This window comes from Mastacembelus armatus, chromosome 15 (assembly GCF_900324485.2).
Source record: "Mastacembelus armatus chromosome 15, fMasArm1.2, whole genome shotgun sequence".
NCBI classification, from domain to species: domain Eukaryota; kingdom Metazoa; phylum Chordata; class Actinopteri; order Synbranchiformes; family Mastacembelidae; genus Mastacembelus; species Mastacembelus armatus.
Genome location: NC_046647.1, coordinates 19,081,270 through 19,108,300, shown reverse-complemented (window position 1 = coordinate 19,108,300; position 27,031 = coordinate 19,081,270). Strand labels below are relative to the sequence as shown.

The following is a 27,031-nucleotide window of genomic DNA, read 5'->3' as shown; positions in this document are numbered from 1 at the left end:
AAGACTTGTGCTTTTTAGCAAACCCCATCCGCTGAAGGTTAACAAATTAATTAATTTTGACCTTATGGTGTCTCAATTGAGAAGGTTTTCACCACTTCTCACACATTAAACTGATATGTTCCTATCCTAATTAATCCATGTGTCTACACAGGCTGTGTAATGGTGCACATTCCCCTTCCCTTCTGCACATAAACATGCTTTGGGGTCTGAGTGCAGCTTGACTGATGGGTGTGGTTGTAATCGTTTTTGGACAACAGACAAAAAAACTAAATCCATTCTGGATTCACAGATGTTACGGTGAGTACACCCCATTTATTGTGGTCACTACAAAAATGTAAGGTACCTCAGGTTGTTGCAGTACATGTCAGATGGCAGTAGAGGTCAGTGAAACTAGGAATACTAACAAAACCAAGAGGCCTCTTTGAATGCCTGTGATTTCAGTATAACAACTAGTTTCAGGGACTTAAAGATGGTTTGAAATTGGCTTTGTCTTTGATCTTGTTAGCTTTGACAAAACTACACAATCATATAGGATCAATTGGGTAAAACAGTGTTGTCAGAGTAATTTAGGAATTTTACTGTAATTCCATTAGGCTCAAGCAACACAAAACCTATTGTTTTAGCTCGCTGCCTGAACCCAAGAGAGGTTTATATGTACCCTGGCATACCAGGGAGATTGTCAGCTTTGTTTTGTTTTTTTTGTGTCACATAAGTTATCTGTATCTATTTGGCCAATGCTGAATACGTTGCATAGAGTCATTAAAAGGGAGTCTCTCTCTGATTGCTCAGCTTGATGATATATACTCGTCATGAATATATGATGATATATCATATATTCATGTCAGCTATAATCTGTGGTATGTTGGAGGACATGTTTTAACAGGGAATTAAAATGTTTAGTTATCACAGTAGTTATATCATATCACAGTAGTTACCTGACATAAGGTGTGTTTATGTCAGTGTTTGCGCAGCAGTGTGTCTGTCACTACTGTTTGATCACAGCAAAGTGAGAACAACTGCACTGCGCTGCTTCAACTGATTATAAAGGAGAGCATACACACAAACACATGAATGCAGCCATGTGTTTCTGACAGTGCAGCTCATCCTATTTCACAGTGTAGTACCAAATGGAAATAAATAAATGGAGTTCTCGGCGGCATTGTAAGATAATGATCGAATGAGAAGTCTCATGATATGATAGGAAAATAAGAGTAGGCAAACACACAAGGAAACAGAGAGATTAGTTAGGCTTTTAGAATTTGATTTGTTACAACGGACATTGTGCCATACATTCAAATAAGCCTCTTGCATTTCTCTGCAGTGGGCTTGTTTTGTATCAGCAGACAAAGCAATGTAAAGTAATGCAAAATTTTCAGGCTATTCAAATTTCTGGTGGACTAATGCACACTGTTGTTCAGGAATGTATTGTAACAGTAAGTTTTAAATTTACAGAAGATCTGCTTTTACATGCTGCAGGACTCTGAAAACTGTGGAGCATTATTCTGTTGCTATGACAAGACACACTATTACAATTTCATCCTCATGCCACAAACATAAAGTAACTGCCTGTGCATAGTTGGTTTCCAATGAATGTCAGTCTCAACATCTTAAATGCACATTCCACTGTTTAATGTACTTATTGTACCTATTTGTAAAGCTCATATTTTTGCATTTTACCAGTTTCCTATCAAGAAAAACAAATATTATAAAGGACTAAATTGATTTTAAGATTACAAGGCAAGAAAAGGCACCAGTTTCTTTAATTACTATAAAGACAGCCAATGTAATTTATTCTGAATCAGTGTCACATACACTGTTCTGCCGTGAGTGCTCACTAGATTTATTAATCTCCTGAAAAATGCACTGTAATACACATTTCAGCAATATTTGAACAAAACTACAGTACAGAGCTTTTTTAGGAAATTCTGAAAAGCTTTATGCATTCAGTAGAAATAAAAGTGGCAGAAATTGCCATTTAGGTTGAGAAGTCATAAAGTATTGAGAGAGACGAACACACTCTTCAGTGTAGTACATATAGAATAATTTTTTAAGCCAACGTTCAACTGGATTCTTTAAATAAAAACTGCTGATCAACATTTAGATTTGTATGAAGGGTTGTGTGTGAGTGTGTGAAGTTGTTTGTGTTTTTACATGTGGCCCTGGTGACCTGTCCAGGGTGTACCCCTGCCTTCCACCCAAAGAGAGCTGGGATAGGCTCCAGAAGATCCCTGTGACCCTGGTTAAGGAATAAGCAGGTATAGAGGATGGATGGATGGATGGATGGATGGACGTTCAACAATGGGTAATTTTGTTTTTTCAGGATGGTAACTTTTTGCATTCAGGCTGGCATGCGATGTCTTGGCTATGGTCAGAAATTCGAATATCTAATGTTTGATGTCTGTGCATGAGATCTAGATCAAAAAAAGAAAACACGGAGTCACATGTGAGGGGAAAACACTGGGCTGCAGCACAAGCACAGACACAGGAAGACGGACAAAGGATGCACAAGCAGAGGTGTGTGTTTGTGTGCGTGTGTGTGTGTGTGTGTGTGACACATAGCTGTGACCTCTCTCAGCATGGTGTTAGGTCTTCAGAGTCACGGTGCTATTGTGTCCTGACCTCTCACATTACAACTGGTCAATATTATTATGGACACACACACAGATTATTGGTCCAGGTGGTCAGCATTGTCTTATTGGGGGAGGAAGGAGTCATGCTTGACTGCATGGGAACCGATTGGCTTTCCATTAGCACTAAATGAGTAGTAGTCAATATCTGTTAAATACATGCACACACACACACACAAACATCCTTTTTCTTTTTTTCTTTTTTTTAAAGATCCAATTAATGGTCAGTTAAATCACTTCATTTAGATGAAGTGATTGTTATTGAGGCTGCATGTATCAATTGTTTTGGTTAAGATGCAGATTATTTGATTAATCAGTCTATAATATGTCAACAACTAAAAGGTTTCTATTGTTATTGCCTTAAACTGCAGCAACCAACAGCATTATTTGAAAGCAGTGGTGTAGTGGGCAGGTTTTAGGTGCGACATGCTGTCATGTATTTACTGACTCTCCTGTAGGAAGTCTGTGGACTGTGATTCTCTGAGGCCAGTGCACTTGGTGTGGATGAAGGTTTAAATGTTGAATTCTGGTTTTTATCTCAGCATTTTGCCTCATTAGCTGAAGGTATTGTACAGTGATGCAGCAATGATATGAGATCTGACTGGTGTTTGTCTCTTTTATTTATTCTTTCATTTTCCCTCTGACTGACAAACATGATTCTGTCCACATTCGTTTCACTAAAGCACAGGTGTATGTAAGAACACAAACAAAGCTTTTTATAAGAATTACATGTATTGCCCTGTCATTATATGTATATAGTGTCTACTGCTGTGAACAAATTGTTTCCCTCTCACTCTGTCAACATGTTCAGCAGCGTGACTCAGCCATTTTCAACACTTCACTGACTTTGACAAGTAGGTCAGTTTGCTGTATTAAAGCTGCTCCTGAGGCGACACACACGTGCTGATGAGAATAAGATAATATTTTACACATTTAATGCAATAACAATAATTGCAGCAGTTAAAAGGCCTTCATTTGTTTGTTACCATCACTACAGTACTACTATTGAGGCTGTAGCTGTTAATGTCTCACATTTTTTAATAAAGAACTGATGTTTAGGGGTGGGGACTGCCCTTGTGTTTATAAAAACTGGTTTTATGGACAAAGTGAGTATTTGTCAGCTCTTATTTGAATTTATCTAATCATGACACAGATGATCTTGTTTGTTCATGCTCCCAAAATGTGGTCTTTTGTCAATCCAGCCTGATTTACAACTCCTTATGCTCCATTGTGTTTAATGGTGTCTGCTGTAGTGAGTAACCTGTAATTACCCTTAAGCTTCCTGGGGGCTGCTGCATGATGCCATAAAACTCTGTTAGGATTCGATGTTCCATCAGTGTCGGGCTCCAACAATTACTAGATTGTTTAAGCAACTTTGCAGAAAGGAGTGTAGGCAACCACATATGTTGGTATCAAGTGGGACACATTTGAATGTAATTGTATAAAATCAATCGTGCAGTACACCACTCTTTCTAATATCATCTTCTCCATAAACTCAGCAGTGACAGTTGTTACTGAGAGTGATAAGATGACAAATGTCACAAGTTAGCATGATGCAAGATGCATCCGAGTCATGTCGACTAGCAGAATTCTTCAGCAAAATGAATGAATGTTCCTCTTTTTCTAATGTGATAAAAGAAGTATGGGCTCCATTTTACTCATAAATGACTCCTATAACTAAGAGATTGTATTTACTGTCATTTTCCAGTCCAGAGAAATCCAATAAAAACCAGAGATGTGTCCGTTTTCTTACAGGTCAGTGTGCCCATTCTTTTAACTTTTAATTGTTAGCATCATCTTCAGTAGCTCCACTACCACTATCATCACAATAAACAGAGCTCCACACTGTCTGACATACAGAAAGTAAAAGATGAAAACAAGAGGCAACGATTGGAGACAGACTAACATTAACCCAGGCAGATATTTGCGAGCTATTCACACACATTTTCCCACACTCAGGAATTGATCAATATTGACCACATGTAAATTGAATTGATTGACTCGTCCTTCTGTCTGTCCGTATTTTGTGTGTGTGTGTTTGCATGTGCGTGCGTGCGTGTGTACCAGTACTTGTGTGTATACTCAGCACAAGTGTGAGTGACTTGACTCTCTTGGTCTTCTGACCCTGCAGCTGTCAGAGTTGGGCAGCTCATGCTCTGCTGCTTCCACACTCCATCCTTCCCACCACACCCCTCCCAGTTAGCCTCATTACTGCCACAGCATCACAGAGTGGACTTTACCTGCAAGATGTGTCTTATATTCATACAAGAGTATCATTTCAGTACCAATACTTTCCTTTAAAAAGGTAGGAAAACAATTGCAATACAATTTATAGTCAGTTATTACATTATATTGTTGGGGATGAATGGTTTGTCAGTCTTATTTATTTAGGCCTATTTATTTAGGCCTGTATCACAAATCATTTGCACATTCTGTGCATCCTTCAGCCCTCAAAGCATAAGGAGAACGAAAAAAAAACAGCAAGACAGATCACTTTGCACATGCAGTAATGTGAACTGAATGCAGCAAGCTATTTGATTAATGGCATGGACAATTGGGATGACAAAACTATACATTGTTAACATTCCAGGATGTCACCAAAACATGTCGGGCATGAGCCACACAACCGAAAGGGAAAATAAATTTAGGCTGTAGCTTCCACTTCCAAATCTGAAATATACATTATTAGCTTTTGGTGTTAGTAAGTCTAATATCTAGGAGACAAGGTTGTGAGATGAGATGCAGTAAAAAAAATAATGTATGCAGTGGTCTCGTTAAAGTTTGTGTCTAAGTCATATTATGGTCTGGTTTGTCTCAGAGTTATTGGTAAAATAAAAGCTGCATCGTTGTACCTGCAGTTTCATACACCTTGCACATTGATTTATAATGGTGGTAAAACTTTTAACCATAGTTATATTAAAATGGTCTGGGTATATTCATTTTAATGTCAGCCAAAAATAACTTAAACTGCATAATGACAGAGCGTAAACCTAATCCAGGGCTCAAACGCACAGTGCAAGACAGCATAACAAAGCAGAAATCAGTGTAATATACCAGGAATTGGTCACCTCTCCAGAACGTGAGTAGTAAGTTTTCTCAGTTTGTCAGACAGTCAGTCAGAACCATACATGGCACCAGCAAATTTGTAGGATGATTCATAACTGCAATAGTATATGTAGTAGACGTAGTATATGTGTAGGCGTTAGTTTCGTCCAGATTGTGGATGTTTCAATATCAAATGCACATGCAGCCTTGTCAGACTGCATGAAGGAAAGAGGAGAGATTAGGAGAGATTTATCTGCCAAGCTTACTATATTTCTTTTAATGACTAAGTTTGTTTTACAGGGTTTTATGTCATTAAATTATATATGATCATGGTTTGCAGTATGTGAATATGTAAGTATGGCAGCATGGTGGCTGAGTGGTTAGCACTGTTGCCTCACAGGAAGAAGGGCCCTGGTGGAGTTTGCATGTTCTCCCTGTCTTGTGTGGGTTTTCTCCAGGTACTCTGGTTTCCTCCCACAGTCCAAAAACATGTATGCCAGGTTGATTGGTGACTCTAAATTGCCCATAGGAGTGAGTGTGAGTGTGTGAGGTTGTTTGGCTCTGGGTGGCCCTGTGATGGACTGGGGACCTGTCCAGGGTGTACCCCTGCCTTTCACCCAAAGAGAGCTGGGATAGGCTCCAGCAGATCCCTGGGACCATAAATAGGAATAAGCAGGTATAGATAATGGATGGATGGATGGATGGATGACTATAGAAGTATTGTTTTAGTGCAACAAACTGGTGCATTTAACACACAAATGACACAAATCATAGTGGAAGAAATGTCTGTGTGATATGTTTGAGAACTACAAGGGGAACTCTAAATGACTTCCCAAAGGTTTGTTATTATTTATTAATAAATGTAATTTTGTAGCCAGGTGATGCATAATAAATGCTGACAGTAGTTGCATATTTTATTAAAGTGACCCGACAGAGGGAGACAGAGAAACGAGGAACGAGCGAAGAGAGAAACTCCACCCCTTAGGAGGAGCACATCAGAGAAACCACTCTCGGTATTGAAGAGCAGAGAGAGGAGGAAGTAGAGACAAAAGCTGCCCTGAGTTTGTTTATCTCCTCTCTTCATTTTCCACTCAAGGCGGATTATTCAACCTTTAACTTCAGCGAAAACTGGGATTTTTTTTCTTTCTTTCTTTTTTCTTGTTTTTTTATTATTAATATTTAATTTTTTTATTGCTGTTATTACCTTTGTTTTCCCCCACGTTAAGGCTTTTACCTGTGGATATTGAATTTTTTCAGTGCCATTGGTTATGTGTCACCACTGACATGCCTCAGCCATCTAGGTGAGTCGGGGAGTTGGGACAGAGGGAGCAGAGGTGTGTGTTAGGTTGTGTTAGCTTTACAAAAATCCAATTTCCCGCTGAGTCTACCGGCGTGACAGGAGACCACGCTGCAAACAGTTATGCCTCCTTTATCTTTAATGTTTACTGAAGACTGTCATTGGTAAAAAGTGACTTAAACCCGATGTAAACTGAATGCAGGGCGCTTTCTTTGCATGCAATATTCCTCCAATTCTCCAGTCTGAGTTTGGAGCGACCTTATTGGGGGGGGGGCTTTCCTATATATCGAAGTGGGTTTGGGAGTGTGGTACTTGTGTTTTGCAGCGTTCCTCTGACTTTGCCGGGATATTTGGCAACGCAGCGCACCGGCTTCAGTTCCTTTTATTAACGTCTTAACTATCGTTCGTGCGTAAACGGCATTTTGCAGGGATAAAGGCTGAATCTGGTCGCAGTGACAAGCGCTGTATGTCGGTTTTTATCCAGGAGTTGTGTGAACATTTGATTTTAATTGGTGAATCCTTTGTCATTAAACACACATCTGTGGAAAAATTCAAGACGTGGGCTGTGAGGCGATATAAGCAGCTGATATTTGTTCATATATCAGAAAATGTTTGGTGGTTATTTTTGTTCATATATCAGAAAATGTTTGGTGGTTATTATCGAGGTCACAGAGTTCAGCCGACTTTTAATTCACCACTTCATGTCCCGCAATGAGGTCTCTGAGATTTAAAAAACCGCATTCAACTCTTTAGACTTCTAGCTTTTCTGGTATTAACAGTTGTGGTAATAGGTTATTATCGCAGTGTTATAGTTAATTAAACTTTATTACCGGTTATTAGCAGGGACTCTGTAAAGTGGCCTGCGGGAGGCGCACATGCACCACTGGGCTTTTAAGAAGGAACGAATACAAAAAGCGCAATCAAAAAAGCGCACACCATCCATGTGACAGCCGCAGGATTATTTTAATATTTTTGTCTTAATAGTAAAGTGAAACCTTATCGTGTCATCTGAAATTTTTCTGCTGAGACTAGGGTGTTCTGTCGTCGCCCACGGAGTCAGAAACCAGACTACCTCTTCGTGTTAGCGCAGTCGATGGTTCAGCCGTGATTCTGGATGGATCTCGTTAAACATTTAACACGCACGATGACATCTGGTCAAATATTGTGTTTTCTACTTTTCTGGCAGGGACGTTGCGGATTATCTCCCCTTCCCTTCTGCTTTTCCGTATCAACAAGGGAACTGTCGGTTCGTTTTGGAGCCTTTTCTCTACGTGCCGTCCGACACGCTTATTATCTGCTCGGATCTGCTTAGAAAACCGACAGGCAAAGTACATTTCATGAGACTGTTGGACAGTCGGGTCCGGTGAAAGTGCAGCTGTTGCCGCTGTTCATATGTGCGTAAAATACACAAAAAACAAAACTGACTATTTACATCAACGTTTTCGATGTGTGGGCACTTGGTGCCGAAACCAGGCGGTTTAATTTGAGGTAACTCTGGCACAGAAGTAGGTCATTGCCGCTGGGAATCTGTGCGCTAAGGAAGCTGTAGTTTAGTCTGGACAAACAGGAAGCGCTGCAGCAAAATATCATTTTGATGAACCCCTTTTTATTAGTGTGTCACATTAAAACGGGAACTGACACACGGCATACAGTTTTGCTCCCGGTGCGTAAAATGACTTTACATGAACAATGTTTGCACTTTTTTACCTTGACTGGATAAAATACTAGTCAGTGGTCAAATACGCAGAAATGACAAATCAAAATTACATAATTTTTAGCTGATTTACTTGAAAATGTTACTGCTTTAGTGACTGATGTGCTCAGACAGATTTCTTTAAAGTTGTTTGCATGTGACGCAGTTGAAGTTACTCCAGCCGCTTCCTTCATGCCTGATTATTTTCCCCACAAGTCAAACAAAGATCTGCTGCAATCAGCAACTTCTGGCAAACAATGGAGACGCACCGGGCGGCCAGTTTGGACAGGAAACCCGGGCTACCGCCTGAACAGGACACGTTGACTGCACATAAACTTGTCAAACACTACACAGCTCCAAACGCCAGGGGTTTGCGCTGCCGTGGGAGGTGAGCTAGATTAAGATTACATGGTTTCATAAAACACCAACCTAATTTACTGTTGGCATGTTTACTGTTATTAAACATCGGTGCTCATTGCGCGCTATTCGTCGCGATTGCCTGTGAAATTAATCAGTGTAACTACAGAAGGAAAGTGACACTACAAGGTCTAATCCTGACGCAGCAGAGCGCAGCCACATATCCAGCTGCAGCTCCCGATGCAGCAGAGACGTGAGTCTGTAGGTTGTTTGGGCAGAATGATGAAAGCCCCGGCTGACGGTGCCGCTCTGTTCATCCAACAGACCACCAAACCGCTCCGATGGCTCATCCGCCGTAATGGCAACAGAGGAGAGCGGAGATCCACCAGCCGGTGATCCCAGAGTCTCGGCGCAAACCTCCCGTTCGAACGGCGGCACCGACCAGAGCTCCGTCTCGCCGTCCCGAGGCAGAACCAGATCCATTGCCCATCTCGACAGCCTAAGCGTGTTTCACACGAGGTCAATATTCCAGCTTCCTCGCCGCTCCTCTAGTGGATATTTCTCCTCCGACGGCGACTCGCTGCCGAGTTCCCCTCTCTCCCCGAGGCCGGTGACAGCTGACAAAGCCACGCAGACTCCGAGCCTCACGAGCCAGGTGATGAACCACGCCCTGCAGCGCCTGGCTGAAGCGCACGGCGGAGGAGCTGGAGCGCACCGGCAGCATGGTGAGCACAAACACCTACGTAGTCGCTTATTCACTGCCCATGCTGAATACACGCAGGTAAAGCAGCCTTAAGTTTCTAATTGCTGGTACTGCTGAGCAAAATTGATGAAGTGACAAATAAAGCTGCCAATGAATCCATATACAGGTTATTGGGTTTATAGCATTGGTTTAAATATAGTTCAGAGATATTTCCATCACTGCCCGCACCATAATTTGGTTTAAGAAAGAACATTTCTTGCTGGTGTAGAGCATAAAACATCCTGTCAGCGACGTCTGATATCCTCAAAAATCAACTATGCTTCAAGAATCTAATAGGCTGACAATGTTTTCAATCATGCATGAAATCAACTTCCCACTGTTGTTTTCTGTTTTCCAGGATCTGCTTTAAAATGTAGTAAACTGGAAATGGAGGTGTAGGTGTCCGAGTGTCTAAATACACAGTCCCTGTTGTGTGTGACTATTACTGGCCTGAAAATGCCAATACAAACTGCTTAGGCAGTTTTCACTGAAATTTAGCTGCTGCTGCTTCTGTGTGGGTGTGCAGCAAAATATGAAACCAGATATGAGCACAACACAAGCTCCCTGAAACTTCCTTCATCAAAGATTTGGGGTTTGTGCTCTTGGTGGTGTTAAATGTTAAATGATAGTAAAAAAGTGAACAAAACATACTCAGGATGTTATTGCTCTCCCCCTGTATCCCACTAGACTGTACTGATGAGGCAGAGCTCCTCTGTAGTGTTTCACTACTCTCAGATGAGTAAGTCATTCTTCTATTGGTTTTTACATTGTAATTTATTGACTAACAGCATACCTCACTCCGATGCCCCTCAGAGGGAAATCCCAACAATTTAGGCAGCAGATCTAACACACCAGCATGACTCCTCAGTGCTGATGTACCAATTTTTGCATGTTTTCATTCTGTTGTAGTATTACACTACTACTGCTGAGTAACACCTGTTGCCTTTCAGTGTGTGAAACCCCTCAGCCCCCCAGGATACATTTAAAATAAACAAACAATCTTTGGAAATTCAGAGCCTCTCTGTACAGTGATGTGCAATGCATATTAAATCGAAAAATGACAGTGTGGATTCCACAGCAATTTTTAAAAACAGTTTATGTGACAACATCTCCTAACCATGCGTCCACATCCTAATCATACTTAATGACCTTTATGCTTAATGTTGTTTTCCTTTTGGAACAAACACATCATGACACTTCATGAGTTATCTTGGACCTGCTGATGCTGGATTGCGGCTCAGGAGTGAAGTTTTTATGTAATCTGGCTGAATCTGATTTACAGGATAGAAGAAGGCTTTTGACTTCTGGCTAAAGTTAAAGGGCCACACCTGAGAGAGTGTGTGTGCATCAGTGCCCAAGCCCAATAAAATGACATGCATTTAAGTGAGGGGAAAAAATATTTTTGACATTTTCATTACTGTCACACAAAATGATTCAGATATGTGTATATGTCTTGTGAATTGTTTAATGACTTGACATAAAAGAAGTGCCAAAGTTAATTTCACACATTCTTTTGTGTGAAAACCACAATGCAGCTTGAGCATTGGTAGTTATGTAGAAGATTCAGGTATGTTATGCACTTTTAAGGAGCGTAAGTGCTGAAGAGTGAAATTTGAAGCAGTCAGATAGTTCAATCATTTGAGGAGTAAACACTGAAAAGACTTGTCAGATAAGAGTCAAGTGTCAAAGTGGGAGCAACCAAAGTCCACTTCTCCACTTTCTTACCAACTTCTCAAGCTTAGATTTCATGACATTCACTGACATTTCATGCTCAAGTCCAATGTTGAATTTTAAAACCACACTCCTAAGATATTAGCCTCAAATATTTAGTATATTTCCCAATTTTGCTGTGCTAAATATAGTACAGAGTCATTGTATTGATGTAGCCACCTCTCAAAGCCCTGGTCCTCCTCTTATTTCTGCTGTTTTTAAAAAATCAGAACACCTCCAGCAACAGTGATTTAAAGTGGTGCTCCTGTGGACTTGTTTACTTCAGCACAACTTTCAAACAGAAAAGACTCCTGCCTTTAGATATGACGCTGTTGGCTAAACTTGCCTATCCTGTTGCTTGGTAACAAACAAAACTGCACCATGAGGCTGGGATTTGGCATCAAAACAAACAAAGAACTAACAGAGAGTTTCCCCTCAGTGTGTTGGTGCAGTGGGTGACAAATATATCCACTATATAATGGGACTGTTGTCTCATCCTGATAAAATTTTACTCATTTGTTTTTCTCATATTTTTTCAAATTGAGCAGTTATTTATGTTCCACAGCAGACACACACAATACGATTAAACCTCAGCTTTAACCACATCCATATCTAGGTGCATTTATATTTTTTTAACACAATGGTGGTGTTTTTCAGTTTGAAAAAATAAAAAAAATGAAACTTCCGTAAGCTTCAATGTATTGTAACCTCTCTACTTTATAATAGCAGTGATTAGCTCCCCTTATTTGTGGCTCTTTTATTCCATTTCACTACAACCAGGATGACAAGATAACGGTCACAACAGACCAGTGCACATACTGTATGTGCACGTATCGTTCATTTATTATGCCAATCAAAATAGGCCTCAGTGTGTGTAGGTGTGTGTCTGGCAGTCAAAATATGCCTGCAGGTCTTTTGTAAGTTGCAGACAGAAACCCTTAGCCACTCTTTCATTCCACTACATCCATCAGATAGCAAAGATAAGACACACACACACACACACACACACACACACAGAAATGTTGTACAAGAAAGCTGGTCTGTCTGTGCTACAGAGCGAGATAGAGCGCCTGAGCTGAAGGAGGATCAGTTTATCATCTTGTTGTTGTCAGTACCTGACAGCATGATTACAGCTGGTTATCACAACACTTCCTCCTCCTGCACCAGGAAGATCACACTTACTCAGGTTTCTTCAGTTTCAGGCAGAGTGGAACAGTCGACTTTGATGCATTTTTGTCTTTGCTTTGTTTATAAGGAGGGACAGTCAGATTTTGCAAATAACAAATAACATACAAATAGCTACAAACAATCTTTATAAAGAAATCTGATTTAATAATAGACAACATAAAACCAAATAACTGACTGTTTTAAGCAGGACTTATTTGTGGTGTGTCGTGGATAAATCAGGAGTCTTCTCAGCTGAAAAAATGTGTCTTGTGGAACAAATTATTGCTACAGGGCGAAAATATATTGATCCAAGATATTAGGGTCATTTCAAAAGTCTTTGCACTTTATTTGATTGCTTGCACAAATCATGAAACTTGTCAGCTGGTTCTTACTGTGGCACAGGAGAAGGATGTCAAGTGTAATATGTAATGTTTTATTACACAGTGTATACATGTATAAGATGTTGTATATGTGCTGTTAAATTAGGGTTTTGCCTTTTGGTGACTGTGGCTCTTCAAAATAAATGTCTTGTTAGAAGCAGAATCTGTCTGTAATGCAACCATAAAATAACAGTATCTGAGGAATCTCCCAACAGTGACTGAAAACTTTATGTTCAGTTTCAACAGTAGTATATAAATTAGAACCCCCGACCTGCTTTCACTGTATATCCTGTATTTACTAGTGTTATAAAAATAACCCATAGTACTCTCATATCATTGCTTATGCTGCTGTTGTTCCTGTATATCCTACCATAAACACCCTCACAGGTTGTACTCAGCAGTCTGATGGATTGATTGGAAACCTGACTTTTTACTGTATTGGTCTTGTCAATATTGGAGGATGTGAGAAATATTAAGTCTGGGTTTCATAACTGTGCATGAGTCATAAGCGGAGATCGGTAAGAGGTCAGAGCCTTTCATAGACACTCTGTAGTTCAGACTGAAAATATAACAGATTAACCACGAAAACACATACACGTCTGTACACACAGAGGCATTTGCTCACCTGGTCAGCTGGTAGAGTGGTGTTTTCTTTATGATGCCTCTGAGACACATGCACATTTATGATTGTTATGCATTTTCATGAAAAATCATTCTGCTCTCTACTTTTCTGTCTAGAAGATAAATGTCAAATATCAGTACAAGATTTTGTGCATGACTTGCTTTTTAATCTTGCCTCAATAAAAAAATACTCTGATTTATATCTCATCTGTGTTTTTTTTTGTGTTTTTTTTTTGTTTTGTTTTGTTTTAATCACTCTGAGCATCTTTTCTCAAATAAACTTAACTGGGTCAAAACTAAAAAAAGGTCTTGTTTTGATGCTGTTACCCACCCACTTTCTGAATTGCACGCTAGCTGCCTGGTTGTTTTTTGTTTTGTCTGTTTGTTATATAATTTTGCTCAAAATGTTATTGCTGCTAGGATTTTGTCTAAACACTTGGTTTGTCTGTGTTATAAGGTTCCAAAATCTACTTTCAGTAACCAAATCTCCAAGTCCTTCTAGATCCCAGTTTGGCTTGACTGAGAAACTGTAAATGTGCCTTTTGTTCAGACTTTGTTAATTAATACCAATGTGACAGGTATAGTTGATATACACCATGTTAAACCGTGTAATGGTAAAACCAGTAAGTGTATGTTAGCCACTGTTTACATGCTAACAGCTAATGTTATATAGGATGCTAACCACACTTAGCACTGAGTTTGGGGATGAATAGGGCTCAGACATGCAGTATATAATACTCCTACCAGCCTACCTGGGGAAACACAGGTGTATCACGTGGTATGCAATGCCTGGTCTTGTGCATGTATTTGAATATTCAGAAATCTTGGATTTCTCAGTGAAAGACAAAGACAGGTAGATTTTTAAGTCCTATTTATTTAACTTTTTTGTTGAAACTCTCCCTTATATAAAATATTTTATCTGTATTAAAACATGTGGAGATGACCTGGTCGATGTCTTGGTGTTAAGGTTTCACCATGTTTTAATTCCTAAATGTCAGACTTCAGGAGCACAGTCAGTGAAATTATCGTAACATATATACATTACATACAAGAAGTGCTTATTGGTCTGAAGTGGTCTTATTAACAAGGTTGGCATGTTTTTTTTCTTCTTCTCTGTTTTAGGAGGCTCTCCCTGCCCCTCTAGCACACGGCAGCAAAACGCAGCAAGGGACATGCCGACACAGGCTGTTGGACAAGAGCTCCGACAGCTTGGAGATGAATTTAACCGTCTTCTCCTGTTAAGGGTCAGTAATAACAGACACTGTCTGTGTGTGTGTGAGAGAGGAGCTCTGTTTTGTAGTTTGTGTTACCATTGGGGTTATCTTTGTAGTTATTTTATTTGTCACTGTCTGTCAAAGCACTATCAATATGACAGTAGTACAAAAAAATCACAACAACCCCCAAATCAAGTCCTAACTGTAAAAACAAAGCTGGATGCTGTTTAAAAAGAGCAATATGTTCAGCAGAGAGTCATAAAAAAGGTCTCGACAAAGATGCCCCTTAAATGGTGCTGAGGATGATTTGAGCGAAGCTGTGAGCAGCTGGTTATTTCCACAGTGCTGAGGGTGAGAAAAACAAACTTACTTTTGATCAGAAAATAACTGAAGAGAGCCTGAAGGTGCAGATAATGCAATAAGCAGTGCAGTTTAAAACCCCCAAAACAAGAAAACAACCATTCATTACAAAAAACCCCTATAAGGCAGAGAAGCAGAAGATGGACGTGCACAAACGGGGAGAGCTTCGTTCTCCTCAGCAGGTTTTCAATAGTGAAAACTTTAATCCTCTTTAATCTTCTTCAAGATAGCAAATATGGATGTAAGTCTCACTCCTGCCTTACCGAAACATAATCACGTTATTGCAAGGAATATAAATCCTCTGAATGCTGCAGGTTACCCATCAGTCAGTCAGGCTGTAAAGTTGCGTAGCTGCAATAATACTTGATTTCCTCTTGGCTTCTGTTTCCTTGGCAACATTTCTGCATGTTGCATCATCAGAGTTTTATTAGTCCTCTATCAAAGAGCTGAGTGGGGCTTTAGGATGAGAGGAGGAGGAAATAGATCAGTGCTGGGCTGAATTCACTTTAATCTCATCAGAGAAATGGATTATACAGTAAGTCAAGAAAAGGCATGACAGAACTCTTGTATCCCTTCGAACAGCTTAAAATGCTCCGTGTCAAAAGCTTAAGTACAGCTCTCCAATAAAGCAGTTTCGGAGTCATAAATGTCCTGCTCCCTCTGTGTTTGCTCATGAGCATCAAACCGGAGGACACTTAACCTGTTCTGCCTTCTCGCTTCTGCAGTCCCACCACCCAAACACATTATCAAATGGCATTAGCAAAAGCCATAAATTTCCCAAAGGGATAACTGGCCTTTCGCATTTAGTTGTTCTTGGCTCTTCCTGTTATTGTGAAGTGCAAATCACCAAATGTTGGATTATTCAATGTTGGAGCTGGGATTAGACCATAATGAGACAGGTTAGTTTTACCATAGTGATTGTATTGCAATAGTACTTAAGGGATGTTATCTGAGTATACCTGTGCTTCCAGCAGTTATAACAGTGCTCTCAAACCGATCATTAACAGAGCTGGGTTACTCATCCACCTTTGGTTTCAATCAATTACTGCATTTATCTGACTTCTGACAGTAAAATATACTGTCAATGTCCACTTTGAAACTTTCAGGAAATTATGCACACAAGTAAAGTGAAGTCAGGAGTTTATTAGCTTGGTGTTTGGATAGAGTGTGTGTCAAGAGTCATGCTAGACACAGCTGGGTTGGGCCTCAGTCTTGGTTTGAATCAAGCTGCAGAGGAAAACAAAGGCAGGATGGAGAAATTTGTGAGAACGTGATGAGTAAAGCGTTTGACTCAACACCTTATCACAAGACAGAAAGAGAAATAGTGTGTGCCTCTGTGTGTGTCTTAGGGGCAAGTCCTCTGTGAACTGTAGAGTGATCCAGATAGTGTGTGCATGTGTGTTCATGCTGTAGAACAAAGAGGAGGCAGATAAAAGACGAACATGGCCACTTGTTCCCGGTTCTCTTGCCAGGTGTTGCTGAGGACAAGTGTACATGCATGGTTACAGATGATTTCATAACCGCAGTAGAAAAGGGCATTTTTTACGTTTTCAGATCTGACAATTGTCAGTATAAGAAGGAAGAAAAGTAGGAGGTTTGAAGAGATGACTGCAGTTTGCTTATTGCTTATTGCTCTGGTTCAGCATGAGTAGAAAACATGTTTTATCCTCTGATTTCTTACATCCTTAAAAACCCTATCCTTACATAGCGAGTGTTTAACCAGCTATTCACCCTTCACCATGCTGAGTCCCTCACCCGAGACCAGTTTGTCTCGAATGAGTGACTCCAGCAGAGGTCTGCATCAAACTCTGACACATTAATGAGATTATGCCTCCCAACTTGTATTAGAGAGTTGAAGAACTGAGCTTTCTGAGCAAAATTACATTTGAAGATATTCTCAACAATGCCATGAAGAGTCATCAAACAGGCCCAGTAGGTTAGAGGATGATAGATGATCATCACTAATCACGACTGGCTCCAGTCTAACAGGTTGGATAGGGGTGAATTAAAGGTGATGCAGGTCTAGACTCTGATGATGCCCTGCAGCATCACCAGTAAGTCAATGCTTTCGCTGATCCAATAAGATATTTCAACATCAACTAAATACATTTGGTGCACACTCTCTCTTTCAGGCTTATCTGATGACCACTGGAGTAAGGTTTTATTTTTTGTATTGCGACACTGACATCCGACAGATTAGGCTTATGGGGGATATTTAAGCACACGCTGACAGGTTTTCACACTTCTTAATTTATCATTGCATTACTGTTGATTACGGAGCTGCCACAGCTTTGCCACTGTTGACAGAAGCGCTTTATTTGGCCTCATGACCCAAGCGTGTCAGCAGTGTCGCTTCAGGCTGTAAAATGACTCACACCATTTGACAATACATTCACACACAGGTGTTTCCTCCCCCCTCAGTTCATTTTATCGCCTGAGAAATTATCAAAAGTGCTTTTTAAAAATACTTTTACATGCAAATGGTACTGAGGTGATACAGTATTTGTCAGGAAAACATGTACAGTGGTCTGCAATCACCAACATAGTGATGAGTAATTATTTGTTTTTCAGTAACTTTGCTCTCACTCATTGGCTCTCTCTCCTTTGTTCTTATTTAATCCAGCCTCACTCTCAGTTAAACATTTACACAATATGTGCGTGATTATGTGTGCGTGTTTGTTTTCAAACATCTCTAACATGCTCAGTATCGAGTGTGTGTGTGTGTGTGTGTGTGTGTGTGTGTCTTTGTGTGTCTTTGTGTATGCGTGAGACTGTCTAGTGTCCGTGACAGTGTGGATTCATTATGACTCGGCCTTGTGGTTAAAGAACTCTCAGGGAGCAAAGCACAACGTCTAATTATGCTTCCAAAACACACACTCCCTCACACAAACACACACACAAACTCCAACACACTCTGCCATCTTTCAGTAAGTGGTTAAACCCTTTGTCCTGAAGACAGAAATAAATATGAGGAACAGTGTGGACCAGTCGGGTGTCACTTGCTGGCTGTTTGTGTCTTTATGTGTGTTTGAGTGTGCATGAAAGACAAAGAGCAGGAACAAGATACCCATGTTTTTATCCCCTGTTTAAAAAGTAGTTAAGAGTGCATTGTTGTATCCATCAGTGAACTGCAGTGGGCTAAATACACACAAAGCTGCTTTTGCACTTCAGAATGTGCTGCTCATATTGCAGTGTGAAAACTGAAGGTGCAATGATTTAGATCGTATATGTTTTGTGCCACAACCAAACACAAAGACAAATGTTTGGTGGAATATTTTTGAGATCAAATGTGGCCTCAAATATCTGTGAAGCAAACAAGAACAAACACAACAACACATCATCAGTGTAGCTGTGTGTGTGTTGATGTCTTTGGATTTGCATGTAAAAGAATAATGTGCATACAAGTTGTTTACATGTACGGAGGGGCAGGTCAGACTGCATAGCTTCGCATTTAAACTTTTGCATTTAAACAAGACATCCCCTGAAAAAATGTTTTAAAAGTTAAAATGTGAAAATTATAGTGTTTGAGGAGGTTTGCCTAGGGAGATGGTAAGAGTGAGAAGGATTGAGAGGTAATATAACAAGCCTCAGTGTGCATGGTGTGTGTGTGTGTGTGTGTGCACGTGCGTGCTTGTAAGTGTAGTCTTGTTTAGAGAGCTATTTTTAAGAGGCAGCATAGTAAGTTGTGGTTTCCAAACAAAATCACATGAGCTTTTTGGAACGGGCTGACTCAATGTTTCCACTGTGAAAAGAAACAGACGAGCTGAAGTGCAGGACAACATGAGAAATTTGAAATGTGATTGTGCATTAGTTTTCCTGTTGTCCCAGCTTAATACTGAAATCCCAGTCACTGCTGAAAAACCTTCATCTTTGTCTTTAATTTGTTTGTGTTTTTGGCTCATGTGGATATTTTCAGTCTAAAGACCAGTGTCACATATGGGATACATTTTGCAGAACATTACATATGTCATAGGCTCCAGACCTCCAGGTAGCCATTTTCTTCCTTTTTTTTTTTCAAATTAACTTGCACACACCTGAAACCTGAGATGGGTAATTCATTGCAGTGAACATCTAGTCTGTTGGTATCTTTTTCTAATTGCTCCCAAAGTCACACATTAATCTGAAAATCTTTCAAGAGCTTTGTGATTTTCAGACACACTTCACTTTGAATCTAGCTTAAGACACAAAGATGCCAAAACTGACCATTTGCCCTCTGGCTCTGATTTGCACCGTGACTTACTACTGTAGTGCATGAATGCAAATCTCAGCTGTTGGTGGAAATGTTGGAGCATTTAAACTCGTCAAATCTATAGAATTGCTTTGCACCAGTAGCTACATTGAAATGCAATAATAATATAATCAGTGTAATATAAAGTGGAGAAGAAGTTAACCCTGCTGAATATCCAATTCCATCTCAAATGAATGGAGAATAATAGCTGCCTGAAGTGCAGGGAAATTCTGTAGGAAATGGGAAGTGTATTTAAACAAAACATGATCTGTAGTAACTGGGATAAAATATGCAATCAGGGTCACCAGTATCTGCACATATTAAGTTGTATCATCTTGACTGATTGATTGGCTCAATGGCTGGTTGGTGCACTGACTAATTGACTGACTGACCGACTTGGTGTTTTATCTAGTAAGTTTATTGGCTGGTTCAGACTGGGTCTTTCTCTTGTTTTGTGGAAGTTTTGCTTTTTGTTTCCTTTTTTAGTCCGTCTTCTCATTGCATCACACTAACACAACTGGGTGCATGTGAACATGCGTGTACTTACTTGATGGTGTTTGTGTGTGAAAGCTGAACTACTGAGCTGATCAGCTGTAAGACTGCAGAGTTGCAATAACTGCAGGAAAGTGATTTGTGGCAGCATATAATGGAAAGGGTTATTTGAGGTAAGAGTTCGAATGAGGAAACTATTAGAGGATTATAAGTGTGTGTGTGTGCACACGTGTGTATTTCCTTTTCTGAACTCCTGAGGTATAAAGTTGAAAATCAAGAGTCTTTGGTGTAATGGATTTTGGCTTCATGTCAGACTCTCAGGCTGCAGTTTGTCAGCTGAGAAGTACATCTGCTTCTGATTGGAAGTCGAAATACTACATCTCATCATGACTGTGTGAATGACTAATCGTCCAAATAACAAACCAGCCCTGTTGTCTACATGGTGTGCTTAATATTAGGTAGTTATTTGTATTCCCTGGAATAAACAAGACATCAGTATGTTCATTTCTGATTTTTGGAGGTGCTAAAAGCCACGCTAACTGTTTTCCCTTTCCTCGGGTGTTTGTGTTAAGCTAAATGCATCCTGGTCCTAGCTTCACACTTCGTGCACAGGCATAAGAATGATATGAATCCTCTCATCTAACATTCAGCAAGAAAGCAAATACATGCATTGGCCAAAATGTTAAACTACTCCTTTGAATCTTTAAAACTAGCAGATTCAACTCTGAGCACAAACCTTCTACCATCAACTAGCTATCAGATAATGAGCAATAACAATATATCTAGTTAAGACTGCAGCCAAGATGGACTGAAGTAGGACAACTGATAATTTGATCCAGAGGTGCTCTGAGACACACTGTATACAGATGTTTGTGAGATGTAAATATCCTCCCTATATATAGAGTGTCTACTATGACTACAGAGCACAAGTCAAGTATCTAGACATCAAAAGATTAACAAATCGATTATGTATTAGCCAACTAAGATGTGAATAGGTTTGCTGTTCAGTGTGGTCCTTACTCTGCAAACTGAAGACTATTTTGACAGTCAGATCACTTTAGTGGTTTGTGAGGTGAGGAAAGAACAAGAAACTCTCACTTAAAAACCACAAACCTTCTTACCTGGCTACCAAAGCTGCTTTGAGGAGAGACACGTCTGTAATGTGAAATATGATAAACACTGCTCCTTACAAATTGACATTAGTAACAATAATGTAACTGTTTATAACAAGGAAGTATCACTAAAGTCCAGTAATAGTGTAACCTGAGGAAGCAAGTCACTGAGGGAACATTGCATCCCTTCACAGTTTTTATAAAAGTTGCTCTTCAGTTAAAAATCCACTTCAACTTTTTACTCAAAGAGTGTCTCCACCCACAAGAGTCTTGATTTATGGTAATGACAGAAGTTCAGGTTGTGTAGATGAAACCAAATCCTCAAAAAAATCAATGTTTGGAGAGTTTGCTCTTCACTTCACTGCCAAGCACAACAGTCCCTTGATGACATTCAGGGAAATCAAGGTTCAACTTTAGCTGTGGAGTAATGAGTCTTGCATGAGTCCCTGCTGCACTTTTAGCTGCTTTCTACACTGCTGTCTCCTCAAATGTTGATTTAAAAAGTTAGAAAGTTCATAACATGATGAATTCTTGGGGAAAATCCCATGAAAGAAGAAAACAGTCAAGGCTTGTCACATTGAACTGTTTTTCCAGATGTGTCTTATCAATAAACAACCAGTGACATTACAACAGGAGTAGCCAACCTCGGTCCTTGAAGGCTACTGCCCTATTTGTGTTCCAGCTATCCCTGCCCTACCAGCCTCTGACTGTCTGAACACACCTGATCCAGGTAATCAGCACTTGGTAGAGTAGGGATAGTTTCGGGCCAGGGTTGGGGACCCCTGGATTACAGCTATTACAGCAGCTGTACCTTGACAAAGTGGTGCCAGTGTTGATCTGTTAACATGTGGATGTTTAGCATGTTTCAGTTTAGCATGGTAACATGGTATCATTTGCTAATTATCTGCAAACACTTAAGTAGAGCTGAGGCTGATGGGTAAGTCATTACATTTGCAAATATTTGATCATACATCCCTCATGGATGTATTAACATATCAACCTGATCATGGCACTACGTAAAGAGATAAGTTAAAAATAATTGCAATTCATCCTGAAGGTGACGTGCTGGAACATGTTTGAGTGGACAGTATTCTATATGCCTTCAGTATTTAAGTCTATGTGTGTGAGCAGGGGCTGAAAACACAATACATCTAGTACTCTGAATACTGTGGATGTAATTAGTGTTTCTACCTGTTCTTCAGCAGAGTTCTGTCTGTGAATCTCTATGGAGGCTTGGCAGACTAGTTCTGTGCAGGAAGTCGGGGTCAGGTTTTGTTCGGACCCGCCTTCTGGCAGCTCTTTGACCATCTTTAACCTGTTCGTTTGACTTGGTTGGAGTCAGAAGCAGAAATAGGAGCAGATGATGATTCACCACAGGGTTAACTAGTCTTCCCCTCACCTGTTTCCTCCTCCTTTGGCATTAGAGGTTGCTGTGGTTTTGGCTCATTTTTCAAATCAAACCACATAGCTTTGATATTCCTCTCTCACTCTCATCCGTAAAGATCCTGTTTTTCAGACAAAAGGCGTGCCCCTGTGGCTCATTCTTTGCCAGTCAATGTCTGGAAGGTATTGTAAAGTCCATCCGGCCAGGCTTTATTTGAAGGGCTTCACCCTAATTCGGGACATCCATCTCCCAGTGGAAAACTTGATTCCTAGTCTTGTAAATGCTTGAATTATTCTGGTGAGGTCCTGTAAGTTTTTTGTTTATTTGTGTAATTGCAATGAGCCTTTTAAGCAGAACTCTGCTTCACACTAACACAATTCTAAGATTTGACACCTGACAATCTTGTATGTTTCCTCTTCTTTTATTAGATAAGCAAAGTATAAGCAAAGTTACCAGACACTTTTACATCATTCATTGTGTAGATCCCCACCCACCTCACCATCTCGTCTCAAAAACAGGAACCTTGTTGTTTCTGAAGAATGTTTTTTTTTTTTTCCTTTTCTGGTTTAAGCTTCCCAGTGCGTGTCCACCCAGGGGAAATGCCCTTTCTCTTCTCTTAACTGGGCAGATCTCTAATCGGTGAGAGGTTGCTGGTACTGGAGCGATGGAGCCTGGCTGAGACACAGGGCTGCCATCTGCAGGGATAAAGAAGAGAAAGGAAAACACCTGTTACAGTCAACAGTGTGCCAAGTGTGTTGGAATCACCCCAGAGAAGGGCTGGAAATAGCAAGAGACAGGAAAGACAGCTGAGACTACAGTGTGAAGGAACTAATAGAGTTTTAACCAAACTACAGTGGGTCATTTCACTTAATTGTCTAGTGTGTAGTTGAAGCTAATGAAATGTTTTATCAAAGAAATGCTTGAACTGAACAGTTCAATCTTTTTTCTGCATATAGATGCTCTAACAGCGGAAATGTGATTAAAGATCTTCAAACAAATTCAAACTGTACACACATACAGTACATAAATATACACATTGCATGTATGCAGTCATTACACCTGGAGACAGAGAGAGTAAAAAGAGCTGTGGCAGGATGTTGAGAGCTATACTTACCTGCTTCCTGTGGATGTAAACATACAGAATCTGTGTGTCTGTCCCTTTGATTTGAAATCATCAAAGCATCTCTCTGTAACACCATGCTGTTTACATGAACATTTGATGCATATCACTACACACTCAGAACATTTTGTGAAATGAGAAGAAAATATGAAAATGATGTGTTTGCAGTTTAACTGTTTTGTTGTTTATAAGATTTCCTACTTTCCTCACAGATATTGCTTCCACTTCATTTAATGTCTAGTTACTATACCTTTGTTTTGACAAAGTTATATTGTTGTATAGTGATGGATTTTCAGGGACTAACTTCCTTCTTCATTGGAATCATTGTAGTTCTAGTTTTTATTTTCCTACAACTAAGTATGTCAAAACAATGTTTTGATGCAGCTGACCACTAAATCTAGGCCATCTGAATAAGCACCTGAATGCACCAGCAGCAAAGGGATTTCAAAGAGAAAAACTATTCTCAGATAAAATGTAGTTGATCATAAATGAAAACCTGTCGTCATTAGTTAGCAGTTGACTGACTCTCTGTTGTCTGATCAAAGCTTAGCAACCCTGATTAGGCCCAGCAGGCCTGTCAGGTTTCATCTTTGTCCACGTGTAGAAGTGATACACATCAGGCAGCAGTAAGAAAGAGTTTCTGTTTTTAAAAAGTATGGAGGCTGGCGTCTTTTTAAAGCCAAAAACACAAAAGCAAATATCTAAGGATTTAATTAGACGTTGTATTTATCTGCTATATTGATCGCCTCCCAGTGGCTGGTTGCAGTGCAGGTCATTAGCTCCGCCCTTTCTATGTTAGCGGATGGGACCTGAGCCAAAGTAATAATTCAAAGTGCAAGTCAAATACATTTTACCAAAAGTGATTTATGTTGTCATCATGCTGATTTGTGTAGGAGTGGTTGTTTTTCTGTTTGTTTTTAATAAGTTACTGTTAGAAAACATGTATTTCTGATGATTGATAACCTGATTCAGTCGATGCTACTCCACAGAATCTGATTGCAAAATGCATCACAACAGCAAAATGGCAGCTCCTGTATTTATATTTATATTTATATTTATATTTTCATTTCACTTTTGGATATTGACAAGAAATGGTGACACATTGTCCATCTCTAGATACGGTCTGTGATCTGTTATAATGTTAGCAAATGTGGCTAACTACTTCAACACCTACAGTTGACACCTACAGTACTTCCAAGGCTTAGAGGTCTACAAGTTTCCACTCCCGCCTTAGTTTACAAAGTGAGCTGTGTAGCGCTACTAAAACAAGTCATTTCAGCTGGCAAAATCTATATAAGGGCTGTTTACTCGTCTGCCTGACCATCCAGTAACACCTTGTCTTCTCTCTTTCTGTTTCAGGGGGCGGCAGACAGACCGATCCCACAGCCACCCATCCACCGGGAACCCGCCGTCCTCCTCTGTGTCGGCATCCTGCTCCTTGTGATTGGACGAATAGTCTTACAAGGCTACACGAACAACCAGTACAACTCTCAGGTCTAGCCGTTGGAAAACCCAGCAGATGTAGCATTTTTCTTTATTATTGTACCACCTTTTAGTTTTGGGGGATTTCATTTTTACTGTCCATTCTTCTTGGAACTTTGACTTTGAACTCTTTGACTTAATTTTGATGGAGATCATTTGATAACACCTATGAGAAACTCTAAAATGCCTGCATCTTTGTCCTTGCACCTGTGTTTTTCCTTTCTTACATTGAGATGCTACCAAAGAGCCGGGATTTTGCACTCCTTTCCAGCACAGAGGCAATCATGCCACCTAAATATGCCTCTCTGCAAAATGACGCCTGTGGCAGTTCAAATGTGCCTTGTACAGTTTCCTATTTACTTTTCTAGCTTCATTTAATGTGTTTTTATTGTACAGAGATTAAGTTTCATGGGATCAACTCTGCAGACCCAGGGTTGTTAAAGTATGTGCATCAGGTGGGTCTATAAAACTTTCTGTCTGAAGATTTCAGACAGGAAAAAATAATCTTGCACTCCTGTCACAATAGGCTCTAGCATGCAAAACACTTCCGACCTGTGTGGAAGAAACTGGGCCAATCCAATATTTTTATCAGACAACCTTGAGAACTACTGTGCCAATGAACTTTTTCTACCAATGAATTACACACCAGCTTAAGTGTGCATTGTAAGTTACACCACTGTTTTCATCCACATAAATGAAATGTGTCCTGATAATTTGACTACTAAATGACTTGACTTAAAACTACAGTATGTAACTAATATTTTTAGTTGAAATATGCTCCAGAATATATCTTAATGGGGTTAGGTGCTGTCAAAGGCTTCTGTGACCCCGACTCATTCATCAGCCGGACAGAAGTGCAGAGATGTTCCCTGCTAAGGTTCAGAGTGAGCCTCGTCCTTCTTACCAACCTCAGAAGACCAAAGTCAAGGGTGAACATGCTTCTGGTCTGCTTCTACTTCCAAGGCTTAGAGCTAGTTTTAGCTTCTTGAAGATGTCAGAATGACTGACTCACAGGCTCCAGATTCCTGCTCAACATGACGAGGATGTAGGTGAAAGGCTGGCTGGAGCGTAGCATTAGCTTCACCTCCATAAGTTGCATATTGTAGCTTTAAGAGCCCATCACATGACATGGCTAGTCACATAACATACGGTATATGTGACTAAAGCTCAGTTCGTAGAGGATTAATATTCCAGGGAGAGGTGAGATGGGTAATATAATATCTACTCTGGTGCTCAGCAACTAAACTTATGGGTTTCATTCATGCCGCTCACTAATTACAACATCTAGTTTGTAAAAGATATTAAAAGATATTCTTGGGGAAAACCATCCTCACCAATTGAACTGATTCAACAAAATATTATGCAAAGAAAATCTGTGAAAACGAATACTTGGGTTTGTAAATGATTCTGTGGTAAGAAGCAAAAGAGCACATATACTGAAATTACCCATCTTTCCCTAGAAATGGATCCTTTTCGAACGCATCTTAATTCTGTGTCTGTCTGCATTAATGATAAAGTGTCCATTTTGTTTTGTGTGTCATATTTCAATAATCCAGGTCCAGTTTCAGCTACAGTAGCTCCCGTTACAGTTTGGCAAATATGTAATCATTAACCCTTCAAAGGTACTTTTAATAGGTGGCACCCAGCGTGCACTAAAAAATGAATCACATTACTTTGTCACTAGTTTTCTAAACATCTATATTTTAGAAATTTCTACTCCTGTTCTATCGATGTATTTCATGAGTACTTTACAACATATTAAACAGCAATTGGTACATAATACAGTATGGCCTGTTAATCTGTAAACTGAGCCTGCCCTCTGTATTGTTCAGTTTTACATTAAAAAAAAACCCTGACCCATTGATACTAGTAATAAGATACTGTAGCAGCCTTCTAGTAATTGATACCAAACCTTCCTCTGTATGGAAAAGCCTGTGTGTTTCTGTAACCACTAGAGTCCCAAGGCACAACTGCCTCCTCACTCACTGAAGTTAACTTGA

General features: G+C 39.9%; 1 protein-coding gene across 2 annotated transcripts; it reads left to right on the top strand.

Annotated features, from left to right (window-relative positions):
- Positions 1 to 6,708: 6,708 nt before the first annotated feature.
- On the top strand, positions 6,709 to 26,677 carry bcl2l11 (BCL2 like 11). 2 transcript variants are annotated; one of them, XM_026309148.1, is made up of 4 exons: positions 6,709 to 6,973; positions 9,344 to 9,744; positions 14,762 to 14,883; positions 24,909 to 26,677. In XM_026309148.1, exons 1-4 carry the CDS (start codon positions 6,957 to 6,959, stop codon positions 25,047 to 25,049), a joined length of 681 nt encoding a protein of 226 aa, XP_026164933.1. In that variant the 5' UTR covers positions 6,709 to 6,956; the 3' UTR covers positions 25,050 to 26,677. The 2 variants fall into 2 exon arrangements, with proteins under 2 accessions (XP_026164933.1, XP_026164932.1); XM_026309147.2 differs by lacking the exon at positions 6,709 to 6,973 and adding an exon at positions 8,278 to 9,050.
- Positions 26,678 to 27,031: the final 354 nt, after the last annotated feature.